Here is a 27,731-nt window from a genome sequence, read left to right as displayed (position 1 = left end):
GTAAGAGCTCAAATAAAGTATTTCACAGAGATGCATTGATAATTATAAAATGCAGATATCCATTTACTTTTGGCTGTTGTCATCACATCTAAAATTGGATTCAAATGATGAGTTATACTGTCACATGCTCTTACTTTGAAGCTTCCTGTCCAGGTGCTCGGGGCTGTGAGTTTGCTCCAATGAGGACACATCTGCCCTCACAGACAACACAGCAAATGAGCACTTGCTGTCACATCACCACACTTCCTGTTGACGTAGAGGACAGCCGACAGGTTTTAATATCCTTGACGCTGCATCTGCTTTCTGGTTGTGCATTTTCCAACAACATTAACCCAAAATATGCTGCAGGTTTGATTTGCAGGATGTGAGCTGATGACTGTTCACAGGTGTCTGGAAAAGGGTTGTACTCTTGAAGATTGGGTGGGGAGTTGGGTTGCTGCTTCTCTAATTTAAAATATCATTTGTAGAGCTCTATTGGATACTTCAAGCTATAAAGCTTTATAAAAGAGATGAGATTAGGAATCCATTGACTTATCTACTTTCAAAGAGTGAAACCTGAATACCTCACAGAGTTCTGCCAACATTCAATCTCACATTAAGAAAGGCTATATCACACTGATTGTGAATGCAGACTAGAAAAAGCCAGATTCTCCAACCTATGAGTCATCTGCAGACCTTTGCAGATGTCTTATCTGTGTTTCTGAATATTTCATGATGGCAAACACCTCTAAAATTAGATATGTGAGATTATGGAATAATGACGCCTGATGAATTCTATTTCCTTCAAGGTAATCTCTAATGTGAAGTCACACTGCTATGATCACCATTAATCTCTGTTCAGGAGCAATAGATTCTTGATCCAAAATTTATTTTGAAGATGAGAAATTAATATTTTGTGAAGATTAGGGCTTTCTTTGTTTATTTCTTCTCTCAGCCTAGACATATTTTGTAGCCTTGATAGTCGCCTTTAAGTACATATTTTCCTTCACTGATGTCTTAGGATCACTTGCAAGGTGGATCATGCGCAGTCGGTCTCAATGCGTTTGGAGAACCTGCGTTAAGATGACTACACTTCTACAGAAAGGAACGGAAATTGTTAGGGGGGATTTCAACGTAAAGTACACTGGATAAAAAAAACAAACCAAAAAAAAACATCGTGAATATATTTAAAAAGCTTTCGAATAATTGCCTTTAACTCTTGAGATACAACATATTTAGCTGTTTAAAAAAATAGGATTGGTGGTGTTATAAAGAATAAGCTAAACAATGATGACAAAAATTTACGTATTTACAGATAAAATTGTATATATATATATATATATATATATATATATATATCACGTATGACTGACGAAAAATATGACAAAATATTTTCTATAGATATGAAGAAAGTTATATTTTACTTGTTTTTAAAAACATACATTTTTACACTTTTGTACCAATTGTAGTTAATTTCTTTACATAACTAAATGTAAAAGCTCATATCTAAATAAAATATTTTTACATATTGGAAAAATGTTACATGATACAGCATGAAAAATTTAAATTATCTCTTTTAGTTTTTTTTTTTTTAAACAAAAGTAAATATTTACATGGTTCTTAGATTATATGCATTTAGGAAAAGTAATAGCTTATTTTAACAAAAACAGAAAGGTAAGTACGTTCTTAAAAAATTTATTTTGTAACATTGGACCGGAAATCTGGTTCAGTGGTTGTGAGCGCTAGTAAAACGAAGACCCTTCACCGAGAACTGTGGCAACTGGGGATGGAAGCTGAAGATATGCGATGCACAGAAAAACGGGAAATGGAAATGGAGCCCTGCCACGGGACAAGGAAATAACAGAAGACATCTAAATAATCCGTCATGCTTTGATACTCCAAATGATTGTCATTTTTGGAGATAAATAGTATCTAAAAACGGGTCTTGGGTTGATCTGAGAACTGGGGGGGAGCGGGAGGGGTCGATCATGGGGAACGAAGCGAGCCTGGAAGGAGGCGAAGGGCCGCTATCTGGTCTACCTGAAGGGCTGGCACCTGACGGGAAGGGCGGCTTCGTCCGGGTCTCCGACGGTTCTCCGGTCAACCTGAGCGAGGATGAGAAGAGGCAGCTGGCAGCGGCGATGTCAAGGGCGCAGGGCAGGCAACCTGGAGCTCCAGCAGCTGCACGAAGGCAGGGGTTTTAAACGGCATCTTTTTATTCACCTCACATATTAAACAAGCGTTTATGAATGGAAGGTGGGAGTGAATGTGCGGTTATTAGAATATATGGGATGAGGAAGTGCGGAGTCCAATTTTAAATCCTACACACAAGAAACCCTAATTTATTCCAGGAGTTCATTATGTTGAATAATCAACGGGATTCTATTAGAATGCGTTTTTACTGTTGAATACCAAAATTGGCTTTAGATATGCAAAATTGAAGGTTAAACCGCGTTTTATTTATTGTTCTGTAAATTAAAACACCACCTCCGATTTGATCGGCCATTCTGTATGAAATCAGAGAGACACACCTCCAGTAGTCTATTTATGAGAAATGGTCGAAATGCCTGCTGGGTAAGGAATCCGGTCGTGCCCATTGCTCTTTTAAAAATCTTATTTTCCTTCTACTGTTTTCTACATCATCTTAACCCCAAACCTTCACATTATTTAATAGTTAAAATATAAATGGAGAAATTATATTTGTTTTCATTATGCAGTCATGCAGTTAGAAGATCTCCTTAGGTGTCGGATAAGTGATGCGCCTTCGTGCTAATTGGCTCCAACTGGGGGAAAATTGTTATTTATAACCGAGCTAGAGATGGGGGAGGGGGGGCATCGATATTATTATGACTATAAATAGAACAGAGGCGTTAATGTTCTCTCATATTGTCCTTCCCCCTCCGCGTTTTGCGTATTAAAAGCTGCGCTCGAGCTCCTGCGGTCTTGACGCTGTCCATGGTGCTGAAAACATTCACTGCGGCGTTATTTGCAAATTGGCAACGTTTGTCGTCAGAGCCGACCCAAAATATTATGAAGCCCAAAGCAAAATATCCTCCCAGGGCCACCACAGCGCTTGTAAATAGCATGTGCATGACTCCTTTCAGATTATTTTTTACTATTATTTTAGATTTTATTAATTCTGTCTTCTGCAAACTCTATCCTAAAGTGAGGTTTTGAACACCCATAATGCTACATTGATAGGCAACCATGAAAAAAAGGGCTTTTACTTTAGGTAATAGTGGCTGAGACTGCAACTTGATGTCCACTTAATGCACCATGCCAATCCTTTCAGTTAAACCCTGCATTTAAGGAAATTATTAACATTCCCAAAAATGAGCTGCAATGAGCTCATTAATCTGGTGACATCAAATTATGCATTAGTCAATCGATTTGTACATATAACTACTAACACTGACCAAGATTTTTAGAGGTTTTCAAACAGTGTTTTTTAAATTTATGTTGGTAGCAAGAAAGAAACATTCTTATAAAAGAAATATTTTACCATAAACTATACACTAAATATTAAAAGTATATTGCAATCAGCAACTAATCACAGAAGGAAGATTAAGAGTAGCACTTACTGATTGGCTGCTGACATTTACAGTAAGATAGCACTCATGCCCACATTGAAAATAATTGGATACTATTCATTGCAACATTTAACTTTACTGCCTGAGATTTTTATTTGATTATACCAAAGCATCCAGGGACCTTTACTATAACAGAAACAAATGTGTGTGCATGTTCTAGACATGCACCATCATGCTTTAATCAAGGGCAGCCAGTCAGTCCATTAATGCAATGATGCATTTCTCTAAGCATCCAGTTGGCATTTGCTTTATTCTTTGTGCAGATTGTGTGTACATACTGTACCCTCTCATTCTGACTTTACATGCAAGGTATCGCTGGCTGTTTCTCGCTCTTTGTCAACATTTTACACTGTCATTCGTCAGTATCCTTTTTTTTTGTCAGCTTAAACCTCAAGGCTAGGAGCTATAATTTTTTTTTGCTTTATGTTTTCAATGATGTGTTGATGTAGCCTTTAAAAAATACTGTTATGGCTGGATCGTTGTATTATAATTAAAACTAGGTAATATTTAGGGCAATGTAGTGTACAAATATATTACTCAAAATGTGAAGGTAAATGAATGCATTAACTTTGCCTATAGCTATATTATACCACTTAAATTGATGGGTTAAATGCAGAGAAGTCATTTCCCTCTGGGATTATTAGAGTATGTAAAAAAAAAAATAAATAAATGCATTCCTGTTGCATCAAATTGTTATTTTTATTATGATGTGAAGGAAAAAATGTACATACCTGAAATGTGCATGTATATTCAGCCTCCATGGATAGTACTGTGTAGGCTCCCATTTTGCTGTTAGAGCCACAGTTTTTGGATAAATCTCTAACAACTTCTAATCTCTGGAGATTAAAGGTCTTGCTGATTCTTTTTTGTAAAGTAGCACAACCTCAATGTAATTGGCTTGAAAGATTCTGTGAAAATCAAATCTCATGTCTCATCAAAGATTTTCAGTAAGTTTTAGGTCAAAACTATACCACTGTAGCCTGCTGTGTGATTATTGGATGTGTTCTCCTGGAAGGTGAACATGTGATCTAAGTTATTTGCAGCTTAAATGGACTTTTCAAAAGGAATACCCTGTAGTTAGCTCTCCTCATCATTTCATTGATACTGAATAGTTTCATTGTCTCTGCTTATGAAAAATCAAGCCCTCAGTATGATGGCCATCACCATGTTTTAAGGCACAGTGTGTTAGAAGTGATTTACAACGTTAGTTTTGGGGCCAAAATGTTTTATTTTGCTCTCTCTCAAGGATCTGCTTGCAGCACTTTTTTGGACACGTTTTCTGTGTCTCCTGTGTGTCTTATAGCAAACTGGAAGCACAACTTAGGGTGTGCTTTTACAGATGAAATCCAATATTTTGTAAGACTGTCCTGTCAAATTATCTCTTATAGGTAGTACATCCCTGTAGCTTCTCCAGAGATTCAAAGGCCTTTTTGGTGTTTCCCTGAATAAGTCTCACCTTGCTCAGTCTGTCAGTCTAGGTGGATGTCTACGTCTCTTTTGGTCATAGTTGCACCATCCTCTTTTAAGGTAATGAATTGAAAAGTGCTGATTGAGATTAATACAACTATCAATAATATTTGTCATCATAAGGTGATAGTCATTGTCATATTGTTATCATCCTCCCTCCTCCCTGTAGTGGCTCTCTTAATTGCCAAATCTGAGACCCAAATTTGAAGCATTGACCCCAAAGCCAATACCATTTCATACTGTCAATAGCACAGCAGAGGTTTAAGGCTCAGCCAGCCTTACATAGCATGACATCCTTGCATAGATGTTAAGGCCCCCACATGCTTATGAGAAGAAATGTCAAAATCACAAGGAGAGCATTGTTTGCCATTTTTGCTTCATTTCCATAGTTATCTTGGTTGGTTCTTAGCTAATAAAGCTGACCCTGTTGGTCCAGTCTTTGAAATCCAGCTCTATCAGCCCTGTAAATGTTGTATCAATCTGGCTGACCAGGCTATGTCGCTTTAGTTGTAATCGCTATTGGTAGATTTTTTATGTGTTATGTTGGTTGTTGTTATTGAACTTGTGGGACAAAAGTGGTGTTGGATTTAGGCATTCACCCTGCCAGTGGTTTGAACGCCAGGTCTGTCCATTTCAGAATGCTGGTGAATATTCTAAGTCATCCAGGTCATAGTCATTCCAAAACTGTAAAAAGAAAACAAACCCTGAACTTTGTTTTCCAAGTTTGAAGATGTTTTACTTCCCATCCACAAAGCTTTTTCAAATCAAAATGTCTGAAATAGCGTTGAATTCCAAGCTTTATAGAGTAGCCCAACAAAGCCTTGTTTTGGCTTAGAAAACATGCATATTTAACCGGAAGAACAGGTCCGCCCCTTAGTATAGGGGATTTGTTGGGGTCTTTGTTAGTCTGCAATACCCGATACTGGTCTATGCCACTGAGAAGGTGAGATGTCTTGGTCCCCTCCATGGCAATGAGGATTATGATAGCAGGAAGGAATCGGTTCAGGCCAGACACTTCACCCACATTGCCTTCTGCATGTGGTCTGAGGGATAGGTGATGCCTACGTACAGCAGTCTTTTTTTTCTGTCAGTGAGCCCCAGGGCAGCTGTGGCTACAGTGCAGTTTGCCTTCATCAGTGTGTGTGTGTGTGTGTGTGTGTGTGTGTGTGTGTCTTAGTGGTTGAACAACTGAATATAGTGTTAAGAGCTTTAAAGTCCTCTGACTTGGAAAAAGTGCAATAGAAGTACAAGCCATTTACCATTACACTTGAAACTGCTTCTACCTATGCTTTGGCTACTGGATGCACTTTTTAGAGTTCTGTTTGGGTCCTTCTGTAGATCAATCTGTCTTTTAGTCTGTATCCTGGGCTTTAGCATAGGCCAACCTTTACTCGCTACCCATCATTTCTAAGTTGGAAAAACCACCATTCTCTTTGCAAGTAGAATATTGGTACAGAAGTGGATATAGGTTTTGTTTTCCTACAGATCAGCCTTTACTTCTACTGAAAGCAGTTTTGCAAGGTTGAGGAAACCTCCAAATGTAAATATCTGTAAAAATTGGTCTGGTTCTGCAGATCAAAATTACTAAGGTTTAATGGTTTGCTTCTGCAAAATACTAAGTACACTAATCATATCTTACCTGGATCTCACTCTGTATGAATGAAATACTTGACATGTTAGCTGTGGTTATTTTAATTATTGGCCTCATTTTTGAGATGTGACTTAATGTCATCATCCAGCACAAACTGCCATGACTTGAACATTCTTGTTTCCTTTAAAAAAGTTTAAGTTAGAAAGCGATAAGTTCAATTTTGTGCTGTAGTTACATGCATATGGATCAGAATTACCCATAGACCTGTTTTACTTACAGTTCAGTGTTGTATGTTAATTTTGTTGTTTTGCTTTTTTTTTTTGTTAAGACACTTACTGAGACTTTTCTTTTGTTTTTCAGACCTTCAGAATCTGATGCTCAGCAACACGTAGGAGCCTTAAGGGGCCCATCAGGTTTAAGTAAAAGTCGAACTGTAGATGCCTTCAACCAGGGTCCTCCTGGCAAACCCAAACCGGGCCGCAGCCCTTCTTCACTGAGCCTCTTTGAATCCAGATTCCGGCAGGAGCCAAAAGGCCAAGAGACAAAATCATCCGGCATGTTTGGCTCCAGCTTCCTCAGTGGGGCAAATCCCCTCAGTGCTATGACGTCCTCCATCTCGTCCATGGGGGACTCTGTCAACATTCCCAAGTTTGGACTGTTTGGGGATGAGGAGGAGGGTGAAGCATTGGCCAAAGCAGAGAACAAGCAGGGAGGGAAGCCAGCAGGGAAGGGCCCCCAGCAGGGCCCAGGACCAAAGGCACCACAGCAAGGTGTACCCCCAAAACAGCCAGGACAAGTCCCTCCTGGGCAGGGGCCAAAGCCAGGCCAAGGCCCTCCTGGGCAGGGGCCAAAGCCAGGCCAGGGTCCTCCTGGGCAGGGGCCAAAGCCAGGCCANTCCTCCTGGGCAGGGGCCAAAGCCAGGCCAAGGCCCTCCTGGGCAGGGGCCAAAGCCAGGTCAGGGCCTCCCTAGTCAAGGACCTGGACAAGGGACACCTAATCAAGGACCCAAGGCAATTTCTTCAGGGCAAGGACCACCTAATCAGGGTCCAAAATCCAGTCAAGGTCCTCCTGGCCAAGGACCAAGACCTGCAGGCCAGGCGCAGCAGGTACCCAGACCAGATCATAGTGGACCTGGCCAGACTAGAGGTGGTCCACCACAACAAGGACCTGGAAAGCCTGTGTCAAAACTGCAAGGACAGCAAGGCCCCATGCCAGCCAAGGATACTGGGCCCCCCAGTCAACAGATAGCTGGAAAGCCTGCAAGTGGACTCTGCCTGCTGTGTAAAACGACCCAGCTCAACACTGGATCTAAGGAGCCACCCAATTACAATACCTGCACTGAGTGCAAGAACCAGGTCTGCAGCCTGTGTGGCTTCAGCCCGCCCGACTCAGGGGTAAGACGCTGACTGCCTTCCTTTCATTTGCTGTTGTCTTTTTTTTGTTATGTTTTGTTTTACCTGTTTCTTAAAAATAGACTTAATTCTTGATTAAAAAAAAAAAGAGCTGAAGTTAGTTTTGTTACACTTATAGTAGTTTTCCTGTTCTTAACTGGCTTCATATCATATAAATACAATAATTCATTCTGAATTACACACTGGAGCTGACAATGCTGTGCTTGCAGAAAAAGAATTTACTCTGCTGCTTCCCTGGAAAAACTAGACTACGGTATTTAAATCTTCAGTTGTGTACTGTTGTCATTTTGCCAGACAGCAAAAATAGAACTCAAATAAAAGGAACAAAATTCAACCTTTCGATGCAAGCATTATCATAATCATCATCGTCATAAATTATACTGTATAGTCTAACCGAATTGTAAAGGTAAAAGTTAAAAAGTGAAAAAAACAAAAAGAATGTCAGGAGATCAAAATCAGATATATATATATTTTTTTTACTTGTTCTGATCGATGTTTAAACATTGACAAATAAAATTTTAATCACAATGTTCATTATAATTAGGCTATAAAATGTGTGTTTGTATAACATTTTTTTGTAATTTTCTAAAAGAAATAAAGATATACATGCCCTACTTTATGCTGGGCATGCTTTTTATATCTATACTTTGTGTTTTAATTGAAATTTAAAACTTCAGTTTTGTATCCAGTCTCATATATTCTTTTTTTTTTGTTGTTATAAAAGGATAAACAAATAAACTGTCGATTTTGAAAGGCCTGATTGGTGCATATCTAATAAATGTTAGATATAAAACATTAGAAATAGATAATTTAAATAACACACTGATTGATGCTTATTTTCATACTACAATAGAATTCAAGGCTAGCCTGTTCCCAACATATTGGGCTTTCCTGACTGTGGCATTGGGCATGTTGCTAATAAAGGCAACATGCATGATCTGAGAAACAGAGGGACCATATGGACTTAGGGAATACTGACCAAGGTGACTCATATCATGGCCACAGGAAGGAAATGTGCCAGCAAGTGGTGAATTTCACTCAACAAAACTTAAGAGATGGATCTCTCTCTCTCTCTCTCTCTCTTTTTCTGTTTATCTCTCTCTATATATATATATGTATATATATATATTTTTTGTTTTTTCTCTTAGACCTGCTTTTTTTTTTTAAATCAAATTAGTTATAAAGTAAAATTTTAAATTTTGTGTGTATCACGTGACTACAATAGGAAGAAAAAGCAAAAACTATCATTGAATGCCTAAAAAAAAATGTTTTTTGTAGCTGTTACATCCCCTGGCTGAGTCTAGGGGGTGTAAGGGACCAGCGTAAATGTAGACAGTGAATGAATAGGTCAAAAGGGCATTTAAAGGTTTTATTCTGCCTTTTCTTGTGAATAAATTATGGTAAAAGCTTCAGCGAGAGCCAAGGCCAAAATAACAAACAAAACAACCCTAAAGAAAAAAGAAAAGTGGACTTACCTAACTCAATATGAAACCAAAATATACAAACCTACAAAATAACCTACCTAACCACCACATAATTAGGATAAAACTGGGGTTAAACAAATAGGCAGCTCTCCCCTACAAAAACATCCAAACAGGTCTACTTAATAGCCCATTAGCTTCTACAAGGATCACAGAGGTGTACAGTATGGCAGACAAATGGCTCAGAGGCCCTGAAGTACTGCTTCACAGGCCTTAAATAGTCTTCAGGTGATCTTGATTGGACAGACTCAGGAAGCAGCAGCCAGTCTTAAAGGTGGAGCCTAAAACAGAGCAAAGTGTTAATTGGATGCAAAAACAAAGACATCCAACTTGGGGATGTAACAGAAGCTCAATGTTATGAAACTCTTATGAGCATTTTTCTTTTTTATTATGTTTTTTTTGTAACTTGACCTTTAGTTACGCTGGACATGAAAGTAACGTCCATGGCAGAAAGTAAAGAAAACAAGGATATGCAAATAGTTGTTTTTTTTCCATGGCTGTATAAATGTAGGTGGGTTACGATTAGACACATCAGAATTAATTACTTTTACCTTGTGTAGATCAACATTGTAGTATTGTTAGAGTTTGTTTATATTAAGGGATGATAAACACAGCAACGCACTAATGGGCAATATAAATATGACTGCTAACAGACATGGAAGAGGTCTTTTCTAAAGAATTGTGATATACAAATAAATTTGCCTTGCCTTGCCTTTCTAGATAGGGTTTCAATTGTTAACAGCTGGTCTGTTGTAGAAACCAAGATGGTCAAACCCTACAAACAAAAGTCTTTGCCACTCTTTGTTTTTGTGTTTTTTCTTTTCTTTTTTTGGACTGTGTGTTTGTTATGGTTAAATCATAAACAATAAAAAAAAATTGGACTTATTAGCTCTAAGTAATTTTCCTTCCTTTTTTAAGGAAATTGCAATAATAGTAGTAATAATTTTTAAAATATAAGCGAACATAGTTTCAAACACTGCTCCCATAAGTGAATTGCATTTATAAAGCCCCTTTTTAATGTTTCAAAGTCATTCACACAGTTAAGACAAAAAAAATTAAAGGGTAGATAAAATGGATGAAAAGCTTTAATATTCAAAAAATCAATAAAAAAGGTAATAGTTATAAAACCCAAACCTCAATGTGGGAATTTAGAGGTTTTCAGCTTATTTTCAAACCCTGTAGGAGTTTAAGCAGGGTATGAAGAAGGGCATTCCTACTATGTAACCTAGTGCAAAAGTGTAGCAGATCAGATGTTGTATAAAGGTTTGCCTAAGCTAGGCTATAAAAGCTTATACAAACAGCTCAAAATAGATTCAAAGTTCGCTAGTAGCTATTAAAGAGAGATTAAAACAGTCATTATCTGGACTGTTTTGGAAACAGTTTGTGGAGTAAAAAGACTTGAAAAGTTTTTTTCCAAAATAGCCAAGCCCCCCTTGTTATGAAATTGTTAGAAAGTTTGTTAAAATTGTCTAGGGGATAGATATGAAAGCATGAGTAATTTTCAAATCACCCTTCAATATAAGAGGATTTCATCCTTTAAAATCCTTTAGTTGTTTAGAATTTCACTCCATGGAAATTGCTGAGTCAGAAATTGCAGTAAAGTTTTGTATATAATGCCGGACAGACGAGCCAATATAATGATGCTGACTTTTGAATCAGTCCTCACTCTACCTTAATGTGATTTATTAATTTAATTAATTTGCTGGTTGATATTGAGGCCTTGACTCTCTCTAAACCATCTCACTGTAATGGTCTTTGGATTTCATATCTTTTAGGATTTGGTAATTAACCAATTTTTATCAGTCAATCAAATTGTTGTTTATGACAAATACATTTTTTGGGAAAAAAATCAACCTTTTTTAGCTGATCTTGGCCTTTCATAACTTAGAGTGAAATCAGTTCAGAACATTTTCTTCTTAGATTTCAACTTAGACGTCACTGATAAACTAGCTGACTATGCCATATCACTTGTTGTAAACTGTTATATTTTCATTGTTTGTTGTGAAACGTTATTTTTTTACAGCATTTTTCGCAGCTTGAATTGTGTTTCCCTTAAATATTAAGGACAGAGAATCAGAATCAGAATCAGAATCAAGTTTATTGCCAAGTAGGTTTGCACTTACAAGGAATTTGACTTGGTGTTGTTGGTGCAGACAAAAAACAAAACAAAATTATTAGGGAATTATTATACTATTTGTCACTTTTATTATAAAACCTAAGTGAGGAAAAAAATAGATGCATTCAATTTGTTAGTAATAAATATTAAATAAATAAAAATCTTCTGTAAAATATGCAAAGTTTGTGATATTTTCTAATGCAATCCTGCTTTATAAGTCTTCATAGGCCTCGCTCTGACATATCTGCCTTGTTCCTTGGTTATCATAAGGCTGCTTGTTCACTACTCTTTTCTAATAAACCTAAGAAGATTCAACAGAATAGCTGAATTTAAAATGGGTTTGAATTACAAACAAATGACTCTGTCCAACAGTTGTTTATGATGGATATTTGTTGCTTTGGGTGTTAAATGGTGGGTATCGTGTATCACATCACATTTTCAGATTTGTATGCATAGAATAATAAATAAATAAAAAATACATATTCCACTTTAGAATTATGCACCAATTAGCTTTATTGGATTTACCTACATCCATACATCCATAAATTTTTTGTCACACTTATCCCTGCTGGGGTTGCGAGGGTGCCTATCTCCAGCTGTCCATGGGCGAGAGGCGGGATACACCCTGGACAGGTTGTCAGTCCATCGCAGTTGATCACCTACAATCCAGATCAAAATCAGTGATGTGGTTTTAGTTAATATTTTTTTTCACTCGTTTCAAACAATTAAAGTTGCTACAATAGCCATTTTGATTGTAGTAAAACACCATGAACCAACACCAGTTATCTGAAAAGCTGACTTTGGATCACCGAGCAACAATCAATTTGTTTTTTAATTATTTGCCTTTATTCTTCCTTTATCTGATTTAGGACTGCTTTGACACAAGGAATACAGCAAACTATTTGCAGGCTGCGTGTTGGTTTTGTCTGTGTGCAGCTTATCTTCTGCTGACTCGAGCTTCTGTCTGGATCTTGCTTTATAATTATATAAAGGACTGCAGTTATCCATGTAACTGGGGCACCTTTTCTTGTCACGCTTTTTCCTTCCTGTCAACTTTGTATAAGTATACTCAGATGCAGCTCTGTGTGAGCAAACAGCTAGTCATCTTAGTATTTTTTTATTTTTTTTGTCTGCTTACCTACGCAGAGAGACCACTTTGAGGCTGAGGGATCCTTTGCAGATGCTTTGAGTTAATGGGCTGTTTAAGTTGTGACACCATTAGTTTCTAACATTTAACTTTTTACCCAATATACTAAATGTTTCTTGGACATTTTGGCTATTAATCATCTGTAAGCCAAAATACAAGAATTAAGTAATGTGTTTTATTTTCTGAAATGAGTAAAAAAATTATGGCCATCCCAGGTTTTTATTCTTGACTCTCTGCCAATTCCTGATTGTCTTGAATTTTCTGCCCTTCTTTCTGTAAACATACTAATAACTTTAGGAAGCTGATGTCATACTGTACATGTGGTTTTGTTTTATAATTAACCCAATTTTAAATTTTTTTTCTTTTTTTTTTACAGGGCAAAGAGTGGCTTTGTCTGAATTGTCAAATGCAGCGAGCAATGGTAGGAATGGATCCCCCTGGCATGTCGAAGCCTATGCAAGGCTCTGGCCCCCCCTCGCCTCAGAGACAGGCACCTGGCAAGCCTGGGAAGCTGCTGATAAAGCAGCAGAGCACCTCTGACCAAGGGTTAACACCACCAACAACACCAAGGCAGAAATCCCCAGGTCCTTCATCTCCAGGACCCCTTTCTCCAGGCTCTTCATTATCAGGATCACCCAAAATTGACCCCAAGACAGGGCGCCCCATTCAGCAGAAGTCCAGTCCTCAGCAGTCTCCTGCTAAAGCTAAACAGGAATCAAGCTTCTTTGGGGGTCTGGGAGGTATCAGTTTAGGAGGGCTCACAGATTCAGCTAAACCCCCTTCATCTGCTGCACAAGCTGCGGAGTCTGTTACAGGGAAACTGTTCAGTGGGTTTGGCGGATTGATGGAGTCATCGAAGCCTCCTACAAAGGCTGCACCAAAACAAGATGAATCTGTGGCTGGAAAGCTGTTCGGGGGGTTAGGGGGCCTGACGGAGTCGACTAAACCTCCTGCTACTGCATCTCAAATGTTCAGTTTTGGCTCATCGCTTCTTAGCTCAGCAAGCACTCTTGTCTCTGGAGAGGAAACCAAAGCACCAGAGTCTCCACCTGGGTCACCGGATTCGGGACCAGGTTCTCCTCCAGATTCTGATCCTGGTTCACCTCCGGACTCTCCCTTCTCTGCCCCTGGTTCTCCTCCAGATTCTGGCTCTGCCCCTGACACCCCTCCTGCCAGGTCCAAAAAGCCATCCAGACACACCTCTGTGGAGCAGGAAGAGAAACCTTCTGCAGCTGAATCTGCTCAGGCTCAAACCTCAGTTGCCAAGGAAAGCTGCCCTCTCTGTAAGCTGGAGCTGAATGTTGGATCATCTGATGCCCCCAACTACAGTCTGTGCACTGAGTGCAAGAAGAAAGTGTGCAATCTATGTGGGTTCAATCCTAATCCTCATTTAGGAGAGGTAGGAATGCTATTTATTACTCATTTATTTTCATCCCTAACCACACCATTTGCTCTATGAACATGCTATATACTTCTTAATTTTTTCAAATGTTGTGTAAATCAGTCCCTCACTTTTTTTTTAAATAAAATTAGCCAATGTGGAGATAATCAGGAGATTTCAAGCTTTATTTCCTTCATGAATATCTTGCAAAACTTTATCCTGATAGTCTATGATTACCTGAGTAAGTACATTCATTTACTTCATAAAATTGACATTAGAATGCTTCTGTAAAGCTGTATCTTCAATACAATGTATCTCCAATTTGCCTCCATACATTATCAGCTAAATGGCTTTTAATGACTTAATATAAAAAGTAGACTGATTGTACAACTAACAGCTTCTATATTTTCAAAACAAGAGCTGAATTAACTGTATTTCTTAGTCAAATTAGTTCAGATTAGCTCATAGACGTATTTATATATCCAAAAATCCCTAATAATATTCAAGATTGTTTTCTTTGTTTCAGAAAAGCCATATGCTTTTTATATAAATTACCAAAAGCTGAATACTTTCTGACTTTTGCATTCAGCAAACTGAATGAATTTATTTCTCGGTCATTGTACTGTGTGAAGCAGCACGTTTCAAGCACAAATGTGTTGATATGAAGTGAAGCTAAAGAATATTGACGTTTTCCTTTTTACTGTGCAGCTATATCACTGTCAGTGAAGCAGTATTCAAGTGGTGTAATTGGTACAATGTTCTTAAGCTTAAAAGCCTTACCTTGGCTTCTTCAAATATTTTTTTCTTGCCATTCTTGTCAAATTGCTAAATCTTTTTTTTTTTTTTTTTCCCCTCTGGAAAAATAAACTTTCTCCAGAGAACACTGGCTTGTTCATTTCCAATTTTGGAGTAAGAGCTTATTTCTTATGCAGAATCATCTTACAATGTTGTGATGTAAATATATGGAGCACCAGAAATAAATGCAGTCATTAAATTCCAATATTTAAATCATACATTGAGAAATTCATTTAAAAAATTTTTTTGAAAATATGATTTTTAAATAAAATTATTAAAGAGGTATTGTAAATTCCATTTTTTTCTTTTTATCCAAATTAAACCAGTGTCCCATGGCTTACCAGCCTGCCAGGTGCCAAGTGTAGTGACTGATAGTTCTGGCATCAGTGAACAAAAATATAAGTTATAATTGCAGAGTTAAAATATACCTAAGGATGCAGCCTACTAGAATAGACAAATGCTTCTAATTAAATGACAAAAAATTTGGTCATTTTATTGAAAAATTAAGTTTGGATAACAGCTGAATGACTGCTCAAGACTCAAGCATTTGTAAAGTTCGTTCATACCTGAAAAAAGATTAGAAATGGGAGAAAAACAGTGGATGCTGCATTTTCTCCTAAAATATTCGTAAGAACCAATCTTCTGTTCTTCTACCAAGCCTTGTCATCTCCCACATGGATTACTGCAAACACTTCTTTTTGGTTTTTCCAGAAATCCCTCCTTTTCCTTCCATTTAGTCCTGAATTCAGCAGTGTAATCATTTCAACACATCACCCAAGACTTACAGAAGCTTTACTGATTGCGTGTCAACTTCAGAATTCAGTTCAAAATCCTCCTGTTCACATTCAAAGTCATCCATAATCTTCTCCCCTCATCACCAAAGGGAGCAGAATTTTCTCCTGCTCTGCTTCCAGACTCTGGAATTTTATAATACTGATACTCTGTTTAAATCAAGGCTAGAAACATATCTATTCAAGACCGTGTATCTTCACTGATTGCCCTGCCTGTGCCTTAAATGAAATATATTATCATAACCAACAACTCAATGATGGTTCCAAAAACTATTATACTATGCATACCAGTAAAGATGTGAAGAAATGCCGAAAAATGAATGAGAAAAATTAAAACTAATTGAATCCTCACCTCTCTCAAAGAGCAACCATGTTCACATAAGCAAAATAGCTGCTTCTTTTTTCAATCCTGTCAGAATTAATGAAACAAACATCAAAACAAAGAAATAAAGAGAGAAAAAAAAGACTTCAATTTATAAACATTTATGGTTTGTAAAAGACAGCACATATACTTAAGCATAATTGGGCATCAGAAGGCCCACTGGTGACAATGGTTTTGAAATACCAATACTGGTAAGAAAAATACCTCAAGAATAATATACCACACCTAATTATAGATGGCAAAAATAATTTAGAAATACTAAAAATAGTAAAATGAAAACTAACAGAATGTGTGACAACTGAGCTTTAATGGATTTGCATATAGCACAACAATATAATTAGTCTTTATAAATGGCTCTATCACTATTACTTGTATTAATCCTAATCTGCATTATACATTTACTTTAGTACTTTTATAGATTTGGCTGGATCCTGACTCTGCTCTGATTTTTGTTTTGTTTATTCCCTGAAGAACTTTGAAGATAACCTAGTTGTTCATTTCCTAATATACATTTATTAGAGTTAAGTAAAGTTATCCCATTTTGAAGCTTGGCTTTGATTTCAGTCCAGATTTACTGAATAACAAATAAAAATCTTTAATTAGTATTTTCTGAATGAGTTATGCTTTAAAATTATACCCAACAGTTAGCTGGGAATCAGGCTCCATTCCCAGGAGAGGAAGAGAAGACCACCTGATTGGCTGACAGCTGCCAACCTGAGCTTGGGCTAAAAAAAAAAGACCTCTTTTTTTATATTAAGTGAGATCCTAATAAACCAAGTAGTCGAGTTTAACAAACATGTTTAACAAACCATTAAAAAACTGGATTAATAATTACAATATACAGTTCCTCTTTAATAATAAAATCTAAAATGACCAATTACAAAACACTTACAGAAATGCCTAATGTATAAAAATTGCTGCAAATTTTATCTATACAACATTTATGTGTTTTGTTTTTTTTTTTTTACTTAATTTTTCAAAAAATCCAATGACACTTCTATTTTTTATTTATTTTATTTTTTTCTGTAAATTATTTCATGGTCCAGGCTTTAAAGGGTAAAAAAATGATTTCTAATAGTATGGTTAAATGTAACTTTTGAAATTTTATTTCTTTGTAAGTGGCTCTCCTGGTCCTCCATATAAACTGGCTTCACTGTAGACAATGACGCCAACGTTTCAGCTACAAATATATGTATTTTCAGGCTGCCTCTTGGGACTTTGAAAAGCAGAAATATTCCAACTTGTGCATCACATCCATTTGAAGCTTTTGTATCATTATTTTACAGTGGGGAAAAAATAAGTTTAGAAATTAGTACAATGATAATACATATAAACTTCCATAAAAGTATGTAAATCTTGCACAATTAAAGTCAATGCTTTTAAAGATGATTATTTCCTTTATGTATAAAAATAGGCATAAACATTTGTTTTGGAAATCTAGTCCTTTTGGTTTCCTGTTTCCTTTGTTGTCAGGATTGGTTAGGTGATTTGTCCTACCTCGCTGTGTGTGTGGGTGTGTGTGTGTGTGTGTGTGTGTGAGTTTCTGTCTGGTGGAAGCACAAACACAACAGATGGTGATATATGGTTAAAGATTTGTTCAATTTATTATGGAAATGTGCCCAGAATGCATGCAAGACGTATTCATACATGCTGCACCGACTTACTGTTTATTCCATGCAATATATGTGCTGATCCATACTCAATATTGATGCACAGCATGATTCCAGATTTAATTTAACACATCTATATGAGCAAACTAATAATGGACCATGATCTGCTGATGTTTGTATTTCGTAACTAGGTGCAAGATTTTCCTGATTTGGTGGTTTTATTACTTGTTGCATTTCTTAGATCCATCTTCATTAACTGGAAGTAGTGTTAAGCTGGAGATAAAACCCTTACAACTCCCATCTATCACTTTTTTTCTTTTTTACTATTTAAAAACTGTGTTGTTTTTCAAGTTTTTGTAAGAAGATCTGATACTTAGAATTTGTTCGCCTTTATGATACCAGTGCCTTTATATATTAATTATTTACTGCCGTTGAATCATCTCATGCTGGAGATTTAAAAACAAATCAAAAAACAAAATAATCAATTTTTTTTCTCTTTTGGGGGTGAAAAAAAATCAATGGTAAGAATCGTTTGCAACAAAATCACTGACCAATTACTCGTACCCAAAAATAATTAATTAAAAATTATTTCAAGAGGATTTTATGTTCTCAATATAAGTTTCTTTAGTATGTGGAAATGTTAATCCTCGACTATTTAGCTCGAGTAGAATAGGGAATTAAGGTATGTAAAGGAAAAGGTGTTCAGCCTATCAGCAGGGTTTTCCTTTCATACAGGACTTTAAGAATCATGAGGAAAAAAATCTCCACTGCTCACTGTTATAAAACTGAAGCAAAGAGAAACACCTGGTGTAATTAGGTCTACAAATAGGGCCATTAGATGCTCTATAAAGGCCAATGAGTTGCTTCTAAACCCTTTAAAACCTGATCCAAGAATAAAACAAAACAAAAAATTACTTTTTTTTGGTTTGAATTACTTATTTGCCCTTTTAACAAAATATGTAAAAAAAAAAAAAAAACAGAAATACATTTTAGATATTAATAATTAATAATATTAATTTTTGTGTAGTCTTCTACTGGCTGTTATCAGGTATATCTGATTGTGTACAATAGGATTTTGAGCAAAGTTTTTACCATTAAATTATGCAAAAGGTGTCAGATGCAAAACATTTCAGAAACCGTATGTATCAATTACGATACATTTGGCATTATGGGGTTAAGGGGGAAAAAAAGTGTTTTTCTGTCCTAGACTCAATGATAATCTCAAGGACATGAAATGTTCATTAAACTTCAATATTTGTGACTATGGAGACCAAATAAAGGTGATCAATATTCATATTAACATTGATAATGCATTTTTCTCACTAATATTATGCAGAATATTTTTTTATTTAGGCTTTTTACACAGTAGCCTATTCTTTGGATTGAAGGAATTTAAATTTGGGCCCTTTGTTCATAATGTGTTGAGTTTGTATTGGCATTAATATACCAGAGCGGGGAAAAAAAAGTTTTTTAAGGGGTTTTCAAATTGCAAATGCTTACCAGGGTGATAAGCAGATAAACNATATATGTGCTGATCCATACTCAATATTGATGCACAGCATGATTCCAGATTTAATTTAACACATCTATATGAGCAAACTAACAATGGACAATGATCTGCTGATGTTTGTATTTCATAACTAGATGCAAGGTTTTTCTGATTTGATCGTTTTATTACTTAGGTAATCTGTTGCATTTCTTACAGCCATCTTTGAATCCTTCATTAACTGGAAGTAGTGTTAAGCTGGAGATAAAACCCTTACAACTCCCATCCATCACTTTTTTTTCTTTTTTTACTATTTTAAAAACTGCGTTGTTTTTCAAGTCTTTGTAAGAAGATCTGGTACTTAAAATTTGTTGGCCTTTATGATGTTGCCTTAATATAGTCATTATTTACTGCAGTTGAATCATCTCATATTGGAGATTTAAAAACAAATCAAAAGTAATAAATTTATTTTCTCTTTTTGGGGTAAAAAAAAAAAAAAATAGTTAAGAATCGTTTGCAACAAGATCACTGACCAATTACTGGTACCCAAAGATAATTAATTAAAAATTATTTTAAGAGCATTTTATGTTTCTTTATTATGTCAAATACTTAATCCTCGACTGTTTAGCTGGAGTAGAATAGGGAATTAAGGTATGTAAAGGTAAAGGTTTTTAGCCTATCAGCAGGGTTTTCCTATCACACAGGACTGTAAGAATCATGAGGAAAAAAATCTTCACTGCTCACTGTTATAGAACTGAAGCAAAGAGAAACACCTGGTGTAATTAGGTCTACAAATAGGGCCATTAGATGCTCTATAAAGGCCAACAAGTTGCTTCTTTAGGGGGAAAAGTGTTTTTCTGTCCTAGACTCACAAGGATAATCTCAAGGACGTGAAAAGTTAATTAAATTTCAATAGTAGTGATTATGGAGACCAAATAAAGGTGATCTTTATTTATATTAACATTGATAATGCATTTTTCTCACTAATATTATGCAGAATATTTTTTTATTTAGGCTTTTTACACAGTAGCCTATTCTGTGGATTGAAGGAATTTAAATTTGGTGCCTTTGTTCATAATGTGTTGCCTTTGTATTGGCATTAATATACCAGAGCGGGGAAAAAAAAGTTTTTTAAGGGGTTTTCAAATTGCAAATGCTTACCAGGGTGATAAGCAGATAAACCCCCTACTGTAATTGAAGAGATGCACAGGAAAAAAATGTAGTTGTGAAAATAGCAGGCATCCCAACTATCACTCTAATTGGAAATAAATTAGGCTTTTTATTACCACCATCTTGTTTTACATTTGTAAGTAAAATTCCCTTTGCTATTTCCATAATTAAATCCATTAAATATTTAAATATAAACTAATAATTGTGACCACTTTAGATGAGAAAACATGCAGAATATTACGCACATGCCACCTTAGTGGAACCATCTAACCCCTACATAGTGTGTGTCACCTCTGTGTCACTCGCTGTCGTCATGTCAGCTGCCAGAAAAGGTTTGCTCGCTGACGCATGTCAGGGTGCGGCTGCGAATGCATTTTGTTTGAGGAATGAGTTGAGGTACTTAGCTAAAGGTTTTTATTACCTAAACTGTGAGCAACTGAATAGACAGCTCGACTACTGTAGGTGTGATATTTAAGTGACTGTATTGTAAGCATGTGGACTTGCTTGTTGTATTTCTTTCTTTTTTTTATGAAAAAACATAGGTAAGAATTTTTGCATATTACCAATTAAACACATGTTTGTGATTGTAAGAGGCGGAGTCTCTATTCTCAAAAAGAAATTTTGGGGGTAACAGAATATTCGTCCTCTCCTTTAAGTCTTGATCCAGACATTGGATTTCTTGCCTAATCACCAATAATGCATCTTGTGAAAATAATGCATCCCAGAAGGACAAGGACTCTTGTCTTTTCTTCTTTTTGGCATGTTTGTTACACTTTCTCTTAATCTTGTCAGTTCATAATGTGCTTTTGTTTCTTCGTCTGGAAACAAAAATTTTATTAATTTCTTTTTTTTGTTTTTTGTTTTTCTTTTGTCAGATTATCTTTTTCCCTCATCCTTTTCGTCCTGTACGGTCTCCCTCCCTTTTTATCATGTAGACGATTTCTGTAAAAGTATGCATGCTGCTGAGCAACAATGTTCCTCCAGCTCAGGCTGCATGTCATGTTGGCCCTTTCAGTAATGAGAGCGCGTGTTGGAAGAGACTTACATAAGAAGGGAGTATCAGTGCTTAGCTAACGAGCAGAAATCTGAGTTCATTTTATACTATCTTACCAGCTGCAATGAAATATGCAGCTAAATTTTAGATTTTCTCAGGAAACTTTACAAGGAGAGCCTCAACTTCCATGGTCTTTAAAACCTGAACATCTAACATAGGTTTGTGTAAATTGAGCTTAATTGATACACTTAATGAAGGAAGATGAAATGTGAATGCACTGTACATCAATTTGTCTAAAGTATAAAAACATCCCCAACGTAGCCCTATTTTAGATATCAAAAATATGCGTCTTTTGGTCCCTCATTAAATATTAATAAGATAAAGGAATATTAATATTGATAATAACATTGTACAGCTTTTGGAAAACTCAGACAATTTTGTTTTCTAAATTGACAGAATTAATCTACATTAAGACACATTGCAGGGTAAAGATGTGGGAATGGGCAGATGGCTAGTATGTCTTAAAAGGGACAGAGGACAGATGGGTCCTGATTTTCAAAAGAAAGGAAATAAGAGGAAAATGACTATTTACCTAAACCTTCACATATCCAGTCAGAGATATAGAGAAATTTTTTAAGTTAAAATTGGGCAAGCAATCATTTACTTTTTAATTTACAAACATTTTTTGGACCTCTAAAATGATTATTTTATAATTGGTTAAATTGTATATTATGATATAGACTTCATCATCATAAAGGTTCAAAGGTTTTACAGGAATTCATCATTATTCAAGCCCCTTTTTCACACTAACTCTGTTAGTCTTTTTGTTTTTTACATCTCCAAAGCCTGCTGCATGAAAGTAAACAGTTCCATGTGGTGGTGTCTGTGCCTTCCACCCTGATTGTTATTCAGTTAACATGCCCTCACTTTATACTGTTCTCAGCTGACCAGAATTGGAAATGTAAAGCTAAAATTCAGTAATACATACACCAGCAGTAACATCACTTATCTGTTACTTTCAATGATTCTAATCATTTGAATATTTGATATGACTTGGACTTAGAGAGATTTATTTTGTCATTTTGTATACACAAGTCTATACAAAAAGAAATTTTGTTTAAAACAGCTCTGGACAATTTCCTCCCTTTACTGTATATGAGCATATGAACATCTCAGTCATACCTGTTGCTGTAATTTGTTAGGTTGTGTGGAGGACCCAAAGGCAGACAGAAGCTGGGGTGGTTTCTTGCAGGTTTAATAACAAGTGCGGGCAACGGAGACATATATCCAGAAATAACTTATAAAGGAACATAGAAACCAGAGCAAAGGGGAACACATACGTAGTTTAAGGAGAGAATGAAGAGAATCCAGCAAATGGTAACTGCAAAGGAGGAGTATAAATGCCAAACAGAACAAAGATTGGGAACAGGTATGGACAGAAGGATCTAGAAGGGAGCTAGAGAAAAGGTGACAGGCACACGGGGGGCAATAGAGAGTAAACAGGAAATACATAAGTGTTCAAATACGACCAGAAAACAACTAGAAGGTCACTAAAAGGATAATAAACCGATGGCCTAGAAAAGAGAGAGACATAGATCAAAGTGTAATGGAAAACTCAAAAAGAAAACTTAAAGAGAACCAAAAAGTCCAAAGAGCATATTCACTACAGTAATGTGTGTCTTTATATGTATTCACTTCATGCAATGCTCACAGTTCTCAACATCACTCGGCCTGGAGCCTGATACGATAAAAATAGTAACAGCCACAGAAGAGATCCACTAAGGCTGGAGAGGGGAAGACACAATAACTAGAGGGCAACCCCTCTCACTATCGTTTGTATTTTCTATTCAATCTATTAAATAATGAAATTCTGTAGCAAAGCATAGAGCCTCCTTACATAAGGTATGTTCTCATTTGAAAGGGGTAATATTTTGTCTTTTGTGCTTTTCATCTGTTTTTTCTGGTGAAAGGAAAACAAATCATGCACTGTCATGCAAATTGTTTTTTTACCTCTTGAACTGTGTGATTTTTGTAATGTCAAACCCGCTCATTTCAAAATGTTTTCTCCCGATTGTATGTCTTGAAAAGCATAAATTGTTACATAATTTTAGGGATGATGATTTGTTGCATAAAACGGAAAACTGTTTTGTTCATTTGTATTCTATACTTCTGAGCCAATACTACAGAGAACTCTGTTTCAACTTTTAACATGCCTCTTAAAGTTTTGGTTTCCAAAGGCTGCCATCATTTCCTTAGCTCTCAGGCAGGATTAATTATTGCGTGATTTCTTTAATTCACAAACACAAAATTACATCTTGCCAGATGCCTATAGATAGCCTAAAAACAGAAATGTTTTTAGACCAATGAAATGCGGTGAGATGTATGACATCAACCAACAGCAACAGGCTGAAGCAAGATAAACATCTATAGTCAGTGGACATTCTTGTAGACTGCTATTCAGAAAGTTTAAGCTGGAATACCCTCTCTTTCCTTTTTTATTTAACAGTAAATTATGTGATTTGTGAATAAAAGAGATGTTCACACGTTCCTCTCAATCCAATTACCCCCCAGTTAGCTAAATGCTCGACATGAGAGGCCGGTAGCATTCAAATTAAACTACACTTATCAATCTGGTTTATATCAGGAGAATATTTTCCCATAAATCTTTTAAATTGAATTGGTAAAATGGGTCAGACTGAAGGCAGAACAACTTTAAAGTGCTGCAACTGTTTCTTACTTGTTTCTAAAAGCTTTAAAACCTCCATTGTTAGCGTGATATCAGTATGTGCAATATCTCAAATGCAGAAACCAGTCTGTATACAGTACTTGTTCGCTGTTTGTTTGCTGCAAAATTCAACACCAATATCATCATAATGCTTGAATTCTTTTTGATTTTTTTTTTTTTTGCAGTCCTAGATACCAACTGGGCCTTTAGATTCTTATATCAGAAACCCTTCCACTCCAGCTCTGGGTGTAACGTTAGAGTCCTTTTCCTGTGAAAGATGAACCGTCTGCCTTGCCTCAAGTCTATTGCTGCCTGTAACAGATTATCTACTAGGATTGTCTTGTGTTCAGCCACACAATGGTGTTCTCCTTTGTGTGAGTTTAACACATGAATTACTCAAATGGTTGCTACCAGAAATATTAAAATATCCTAAATGCAGGACTTTGTGAATGGAAGTGTCTTTTTTAGGCTTCGTAAATTGTCTTTTGAATAAGTACAGTAGCCCTCCAGCTCCGTACCTGGATAATTTTCCCCTCATCCCCTTTCTAATTTGCTAATTTCTGCATGCTCAGCCCAGAGCCAAATTTTAGCCACTGAGTATTTTGTGCCAAGGAATGGGGAGGGGAGGGGTCAAAGCATCGGCGTGCCAGCACTGAGCCATCATCAGACAGAGAGTGGAGGACAGGCAGGCGGAACCTCGCTGAGACTTGAAAACACACACATTCTGGCACCAGCCTCATCTTGTTAGTACAGGCTGTTACATCCTGATTGTGGCTCCCCACCCCCAGTCACATACAGGCTTGTTTTTTTAAATTCACCCAGATGATATTCCGAGAAACTAACAACACAGCTTGGAGTCATTTCGAAAATATTCTTTCTGCATGGAAAATAGAAGCTGAAAGTGAGATGTCTCTGTGAAATGTGAGGTATTTATTCACACTTAATGGAATACATTACCTAATTCTAATACCTACAGTAATTTAATGGGAAATGCATAAGGAAAAAACAAAAAAAAATCCCATTGTGGAATCAATAATGACTGGCCTAAAACAGAAAAAGATGAGAGAAATCTACTGTGAGGAAAAAAAGAGAGGCCAAGTGGATAAAGGGGGAGTAGCCAGCCAGTGTCATAAAAGATCTGGGTATCAGCCTCTGCAGCTGTAAGGACTACAGAGCATGACAACCTGACTGTTGTGATTTATCTGAGCCCTTGTGACTCATAAGTGAGTCACTACCCCTGCACCTTTTGGTGAAGTTTCTAGGCCTGGCAAAATAATTTCATAAACAAAAACTGTAAAATCAACAAAATATCTGGTGGAGATGTGCAGATCAAATTCTTGATGCTCGAAATCATTTCTTCAATGCAGACTGATATGTGTCACATATTGGGGGGGGAAACGCTTCCTCCAAATGTGTTAGATTGAAGTGTTGCCTAGTTACATGTGTTGGAAGTCAATGGTGCATTGTGCTGAGACAGTTTTTTGTTTGTCTTGAATTAAATTGTCTCTTTTTCTGTTGTTGTTTATTAGTTTCAAATAAGCTTCCTTTGTATCAATAATAGATCATTTTTTCTTTTTGAGGTATATAAAAAACAACATAGTAGTTTAATTTTTATTTAATTTACTACAGTAAAGCATCTGAATTTAGTGATTGAGCCAGGCGCCATTGACATTAATAGGCAAAGATCTTTTTTGGCTTGGGAAGGAACAGAGACTGTAATGCTCCTCCATAAGCTTGATGCATGTTAATTAAGATGGCAACTCATCAATAAAAAGAAGAGCTGCAATGTTTAGACTTTAACCTTAATTAAAGGTAGAAGCGAAAAGATAATTAAACTATGCTTCAGATAAGATTCTTTTTTTATCTGTTAATATATGTTTATTGACTCTATCCCTAAATTATACGCTGGCATTTTAAAAGAGGAGCACATGATCAGAACACTGTTACTCAGCAATTTAAAAGGGGACTTAGCAGTTTTAACATTCTTTACTAATGAAGTAGGAGTGAACACCATGGTAAGATGAAAACAACTGTTTGAGTATTTGTGAAAGGAGTTTGCAGTGGCTTATGATTCTGGTAAGGTGTTTTAAGAAGTATCTGATCTGAAATCAATCTTTCCATCGTACAATGAAGTACACAATTCGAGGACATTCAAAACAACTGTGTCCATTCCACTGTGAGCCAGTCCAACCTGAAAACAGACTGAAAGATACTACAAGGGGTCTCCAGAATGGAATGGAACAAAGTACTTGTTTGGTGAAGTGAACCTGTGTAACATTAAAGCAGTAATGTGGATGTGTCTTGACTCTGGGAAGCTTTACAGACTTGACTAGCTCAGTACTTTAGAATCCATCATAATATAGTTCATATATCAAAATGACCTTGTGTGAGACAATTTGATTAACTATTCAAACCAGGGCAATTAAGGGGATTTGGACCCTAAAGCATGACAATAACTAAAAAGAAGCAGCTACAGCAATGACTCACCAAAGCGTAAAGACCTTGAAAGGCTTGAGAGTCAAAGCAAAGTGTCATACTTTTTCTCAGAAAATCTTTTTATTAATTGTTTAATTTCTTTATCAGAAAGTCTCTCTCTCTCTCTCTCTCTCTCTCTCTCTCTCTCTCTCTCTATATATATATATATATATATATATAGACTTCTTTTAAGAAGTGATACATTGTACTGATCACATTAATAGTTGAAAAACTGTTTCATTGATGTAATAAAATCTGCAAAAATCCTCCCTAGCATCATGACCGCTGACAGGTGAAGTGAGAAACACTTTTTGTTAATGGAGATGCATTAGATAGGGAAGGAGCATCCTAGGAGCTGATGACTTAGGAACAGAAAAAAAGGCAACCATAAGGATTTAATGAGGTTTGGCAAGAGCTGAATTGTGACTGCTAGACAACTCGGTGAGCATTGCATGAAGTCAGAGTTTCCCCCAAACTATACCTTATGGAAGATGTTACCTGTCTGTAGTTACTCAAGGAAAGAACATTAGTAAACCAGCTACAAAGTGCAGAAAACAACATTCAAATAGTATACTTTGAATAATATGAAATCCTCTTTGTTAATTTACCATTAGAATTTTCTCTTATTCTCTGATTTTCCAGTCTTTTTTTAAACCTAAATAAGTAAGGAAAATAAAAAAAATGGCTTATATATGTTCTAATTGATACCAATTATTTTCCCTTTTGTTATTTATTATTTATGTATTATTCTGTTGCTTTTATTCAAGGTCAGTTAAACCCAACACATTGTGAGTGAATGCAATAGTGTTTAGAACAATGGAATTTTACGTTGGGGTTAAATTTCTATTCTATTCTATTTTAGTCTATTCTGTTATATCTCACCTTCCCTTTTCATATATTAAAGTTGAAATATGATTTATTATGAGCAGAAGTAGCAGTTTCCTCAGTTCTAGAAGCTCTAGAAAAAGACTGACTGAGTGAAGGAGTAGTGAATTGTCCCTGTTGTGATGTCTTGATAACGTCAGTGATGACAAGATCTGTGGAGGCTGCCACTTCCTAACGGCATGAGGGAGTATTCCTATCAGCAGCCATCTCGCCACCTATCAACGCCTGCTCTTTCTAGTCATTAAGCTGAAGAA

General features: G+C 36.3%; 1 protein-coding gene across 1 annotated transcript in view; it reads left to right on the top strand.

The window, feature by feature from the left end:
* Positions 1-1,749: 1,749 nt before the first annotated feature.
* LOC107085986 (protein piccolo-like) overlaps positions 1,750-27,731 on the top strand; it is a 70,623-nt gene continuing 44,641 nt past the window's right edge. The window contains 4 exon segments of the mRNA XM_015376694.1: positions 1,750-2,170; positions 6,988-7,497; positions 7,499-8,021; positions 13,160-14,182. Coding sequence (XP_015232180.1) covers positions 1,968-2,170; positions 6,988-7,497; positions 7,499-8,021; positions 13,160-14,182 — 2,259 coding nt within the window. The 5' untranslated portion in view covers positions 1,750-1,967.

The sequence above is a fragment of the Cyprinodon variegatus genome, unplaced genomic scaffold (genome assembly GCF_000732505.1).
Source record: "Cyprinodon variegatus isolate N-32 unplaced genomic scaffold, C_variegatus-1.0 Scaffold139, whole genome shotgun sequence".
Lineage (NCBI taxonomy): Eukaryota > Metazoa > Chordata > Actinopteri > Cyprinodontiformes > Cyprinodontidae > Cyprinodon > Cyprinodon variegatus.
This window is presented reverse-complemented; position numbering and strand designations above follow the sequence as displayed.